General features: G+C 39.6%; 1 protein-coding gene across 1 annotated transcript in view; it reads right to left on the bottom strand.

Annotated features, from left to right (window-relative positions):
• RMND1 (required for meiotic nuclear division 1 homolog (S. cerevisiae)) overlaps window positions 1-5,482 on the bottom strand; it is a 48,559-nt gene that overhangs the window by 30,148 nt on the left and 12,929 nt on the right. The window contains exons 3-4 of the mRNA XM_011943786.1: window positions 3,378-3,486; window positions 161-236 (exon numbers count right to left, since the gene is read on the bottom strand). Coding sequence (XP_011799176.1) covers window positions 161-236; window positions 3,378-3,486 — 185 coding nt within the window. The remainder of the gene's footprint in view (window positions 1-160; window positions 237-3,377; window positions 3,487-5,482) is intronic.

Here is a 5,482-nt window from a genome sequence, read left to right as displayed (position 1 = left end):
GGAGCTTGCAGTGAGCTGAGATCCGGCCACAGCACTCCAGCCTGGGTGACAGGGCAAGACTCCGTCTCAAAAAAAAAAAAAGGTATGCCTGCACCTTTAAAGGCCACAATTACTTGACCCAAACCCATCATCACCTAATGGGGCTTCTTTCCTGTCTTACCTGAAGAAGAATATTGTTCCAGGATCACCTTCTTTTGCAGAATTTTCCACACCCATCACCAAAATATTTGCTGCATCTGTGATTTAAAATAAATGAACAAAAAAGCTATGTCAAGGTAACACAAGGTATAAGAGTCACCTATAAACACTCTAATAAAGTACTTAAGATCATTTCTTTATATACCATGGAGTGCTCTGTAACACAATCACCATCTTTCTACTAAGGCCTCTGAAAGGATTTAATATATAAAAATGCAACTATGACCACCAAAAAAATGATCAGCAATTACTTTTATAAAACATTCAACAACCTGTGATATTATTATTAGAGCTCATTCATGCCCATTTTGATTCAATAATCACTAGTCCAGATAATTATTAAAGTCTTAGGTTCAATATAACTAAGTGTCAAGAATCAGACTTCTTTCTACGAAATTAAAAATAAAATTTGAAGTATTAATATATTCTCTTCCTTTAAATACTATTTCATTAATAATGCAATTTTAATATTTGCAAACTACTCCTTCTGCTGAATTTTAAAGTATAAAGAATAGGGCAATAGAAAATACACAGAAATAAAGATACTGATCATTTCAAAACATATGTGATTTCAAGGTTAATCACTGCAGGGGCTACCACTGCAGCCACCTGCAACTATTAAAAAAATGTTTTTTTCTTTTTTCTGAGACAGGGTCTTGCTCTGTTTCCCAGGCTAAAGTGCAGTGCCATGATCTCAGCTCAATGCAACCTCAAGCTCCTGGACTCAAGGGACTTCCCCCACCTAAGCCTCCCAAGTAGCTTGGACTACAGGCATGCGCCACTGCACCCGGCTAAGTTTTTGTTCGTGTTTTGTAGAGATGAGGTCTCACTATGTTGCCCAGGCTGGTCTTGAACTCCTGAGCTCAAGCCATCTTCCTGCCTTGGCCTCCCAAAGTGCATTACAAGCATGAGCCACGGGGCCTGGCCTAAGTATTGTTAAACATATACTAATATACCAATATTCATCATACGAAGTTGCTTTACATATTAGTATATTGATATTTATCATAAGCATATATTCCATAATATAAATTACAACCAATGTTAATCAATTAATAAATATACTCTTAATTTGCAAAAGGTTGTATGTCTTAATGAAATTAACATAAAATTAGGATCCTCAAAACTTCAGAAATTTCTGGTAAAGGTTGGGTGATGGGTAATTCAGACAGAGGCCAAAATTATTATTATTTTTTTTTTGTAAATTGTTAATTACTACATCCTACATAGGACAGGGTTTGCCTATGCAGCCAAAAGCAAAATAAAATTGACTGAAACAACCCAGGGCAGTGAAGCCCCCAATTTTGTGAAGCACACAGCTGGCAGCCTTCAGCGTCAGCCAACAATACCTCCAGGCAAATAGATATAGCTCTAAGTCAACTATGCTTGTTTTTGTCACCTAATCACAAACAGTCTGTTTGGATTATCACAATGATATTTCAACTATCTTCTATGGGATTGACTCTTTAAGAATTTCCTCTGTTATAGGAAGACTTTCAACCTATTTTTGCTACTCTGAGGTAAATTAATAAATGTTCTGGGTACTGAGCTATCCTGAGTTTCATTGTAAAAGTTTATTCATCAAAATGTTCTAAGTAACTTATTTATTTTTGAGACAGAGTCTTGCTCTGTCACTCAGGCTGGAGTGCAGTGGCATGATCTTGGCTCACTGCAACCTCCGCCTCCCAGGTTCAAGTGATTCTCCTGCCTCAGCCTCCTGAGTAGTTGGGATTACAGGCATGTACCACCATGCCCAGCTGATTTTTGTATTTTTAGTAGAGGTGGGGTTTCACCATGTTGGCCAGGCTGGTCTCAAACTCCTGACCTCAGGTGATCTGCCTGTCTCAGCCTCCCAGAGTGCAGGATTACAGGTATGAGCCATCACGCCTGGCCTATTTATTTATTTGTTTTTGGAGACAGAGTCTTACTCTGTCGTCCAGGTTGGAGCACAGTGGCATGATCTCAGCTCACTGCAACCTCCACCTTCCAGGTTCAAGCAATTCTTGTGTCTCAGTCTCCGAGTAGCTGGGACTACTGGCTCATGCCACTGTACCTGGCTAATTTTTGTATTTTCAGTAGAGATGGGGGTTTTGCCATGTTGGCCAGGCTGGTCTCGAACTCTTGACCTCAAGTGATCCATCCACCTCAGCCTCCCAAAGTGCTGGGATTACAGGCCTGAGCCACCACGCCTGGCCTAAATTATTTTTAGTTAATGTAAAGCAAGCCATTTCCCAAGAATCCTTCCTGATATCACCATAAAAATCCTCAAATAAGTTCATTTTAATTTTCTTCTTTTTCATTTTTATCTTTTAACTAGTTGTTTTATTATTACTTGTACTTTTAGTAGAGACAGGCGTTTCTCCATGTTGGTCAGGTTGGTCTCGAACTCCCGACCTCAGGTGATCTGCCCACCTTGGCCTCCCAAAGTGCCGGGATTACAGGCGTGAACCACTGCACCCAGCTAACTGATTGTTTTAAAGTATTAGATTGAGCTGGTAAATTTTTTTTAAAGGCTCTCCCCATGTCTATCAACTTCATGGTTCTTCTATAAGACTAAAATAACGTGCTGGGTGCCGTGGCTCAAACCTGTAATCCCAGCACTTTGGGAGGCCAAGGTAGGAGGATCAGATGAGGTTGGGAGTTCGAGGCCGGCCTGACCAACGTGGAGAAACCCCATCTCTACTAAAAATACAAAAATTAGCCAGGTGTGGTGGCGCATACCTGTAATCCCAGCTACTACGGAGCTGAGGCAGGAGAATCGCTTGAACCCGGGAGGCGGAAGTTGTAGTGAGCCGAGATTGCACCATTGCACTCCAGCCTGGGCAATGAGAGCGAAACTCTGTCTCAAAAAACAAACAAACAAAAAACATACACACAGACACACACAAACTAAAATAACTTCTTAATGTGCGAGAAATGAAGTAGTATGACCTCTGACCACCTCAAGTAATAATGATCCTATAAATAATGCTTAATAAATCATACTGATTTTAATGAGAAGTTCTCTGTACATTTTCATTTCTTAACTTTGTCATCTGTATAAAGAAATCCAACACCCACTTTTATGATACAATCCTTTCAAAAGAAAATGAATTGCAAACAAATACATACTTAAGATAGTATCATAGGAAAATTATCCAATACATTTTAATATACTTGGCCCCAGGTTCAAGAAGTACCTCTAGGCAAGTTTGTTACTTCAACATATCCGTGGGAGGCCAGATCTTGGGACAGATTTCCCAGATGATACTCATCTGCCGTTGCAAATGCTGTGCAGTGCATTAGGTCCTGTTCCAGGGAGATGAGCACAACATGGGTTACCAAGAGGCTGAAGCATCTGTGATGGCTGCTGAGCACCCTATGGGACTCCATTCTGCAAAGCTAGAACTCCAGAGTTTTCTTCAAACATCTCCAAGGGCGATACAAGGGATGGGATGAAGATGAAGAGAACCAAGTTACTGGGAGACAAATTTCAGTTCAATCTTCAAAAGAACTTGCTCCCTCCTACCAGGCAAAAAGTTGGAATGGGTTATTCTGAAAGGCAAGCCACTCTCAACTGGTAGTGTCTCAAGCACAGCTTGAATACAAAATAGAGATGATTAAGGCATCACATGGGTGACTGGATGGAATGATAGTTAAGTCTCTCCAACCCTGAGTTTCCACGACTCTTTTTCAAAGCAACGTTGGTATTTGAGGTCATTTCCTAATTTGTAACTACTCTTGTACAGCAGATTCCTTTAAATTGCCAAAGGAATTATAGTATTTTTACACTAGTTAACATTAAACAAAAAGGTCTGTACATCTGAGCACATGTCTTGGTTTGGTTAGTACTTTGGTTCATGCCTCATCTTGCCTGTGTACACATAAGGAAAGATGGTAAGAACTATGGCTCAATGCTGTGTTTTTTCAAATTGTAGGTCACAACACCTTAGTGAGTTCTGATATCAGTTTGGTTGGCCCCAAACAGCTTTTTAATAAAACTAAACAGAAAAATATTACAGCACATTATTCATAGGAAATGTTATTTTATGAAGTTTTCTGTCACTTACATATATGTATGTGTCTACGCTAGGTTGCTATGTATGTAAAATGTTAAATATATTTCTATGAGATGTGGTCAATAAAGTTTGAAAGCTATTGGCATAAGAGTTAACATTTTAGGCACAGAAGTTGGTTACAATTTTAAAAGAATATCAGAATAACAATAATGCTTACTTTATGGGGTTGTTGTAAAGTTTAAGTAAGCTAATAAGCATAAACTGCTCAGCACTGCGGCTAACACAAGTGTTCAACGGTTGTTAGATTCTAGTTGGCCAAAAAAAGTTTGAGTCACTAAATCAACATTTATTCTTAGGACTTACTCATCTCAGCTCCCCAATTCTTTTCCATTCTCTATATTCCTAGTATGAAATTCTAGAGAAGTATATATTAATTCATTCCTTTCTCCCACCTACATCCCGCAACTCCTGGCTCTTTCTCATGAAATGACCTGACCCCATTTGCTCTTCCGCAATCTCTTCCACAGCTCTGATGTGTGGTTTAAAGGTAAAAGAATAACAGAGAACCTGAGGATCCATGCAAACTGAAAAATCCAAAATCAATAAAGTATCTACTCATAAACAAAATGAGACAAATTCAATTAGAAAAAATAAAAGTCAGACAAGGTGAAATTACTGGGGAATGTCGGCATAAATGGATGTAGTACCCTGATTATGAGCAGAAAACTGCTAATTCCTTCCAAATTAGCTAATTCCCATAGCCACATACGAAAGTAGGAACACGGGGATATACAAATAAAAATGTATCAGGAGTTACTAGAGTATAGGGAACAGGCATATGCTTAAGGTTTAGACCTGTGAGCACTAGTTCTTTTTAAGGCTCCATGGAGTTAAAAAGAGCTGACGTGCTATGTCTGTAGAGCTGAAGCTAGCTGAAAGAAAGGAATCCTAGCAAGGGGCATCAGGCGAGACATGGGGCAGGCTCCACACTCTGCAAGACCTGACAAATTCACCCAAGCTTGCTAGGTGAAATCACAGTATGTTAGGTTGGATGTCAGAATTACTTCTGTGATGGCTAGAGCTCATGTGCTTAGTTTGGGCTGAAGTGGGAAGAGCAAGAGGCAGAAAAAGGAGATAAGAAGGTCATAAGGTAGTCCACTGAAGGATCTTCCTTTTTTTTTTTTTTTTTTAGGTTATATGAAATCAAGTACTGTCGCCCAGGCTGGAGTGAAGTGGCCGGATCTCAGGGCACTTACAGGTGTGAGTCCCCATGCCCAGCAAAAGAG

Source organism: Colobus angolensis, unplaced genomic scaffold (assembly GCF_000951035.1).
Source record: "Colobus angolensis palliatus isolate OR3802 unplaced genomic scaffold, Cang.pa_1.0 Scaffold221, whole genome shotgun sequence".
Classification (NCBI taxonomy): domain Eukaryota; kingdom Metazoa; phylum Chordata; class Mammalia; order Primates; family Cercopithecidae; genus Colobus; species Colobus angolensis.
Note: the sequence above shows the minus strand (reverse complement) of the source record. Positions and strands in the feature narration are given on the sequence as shown.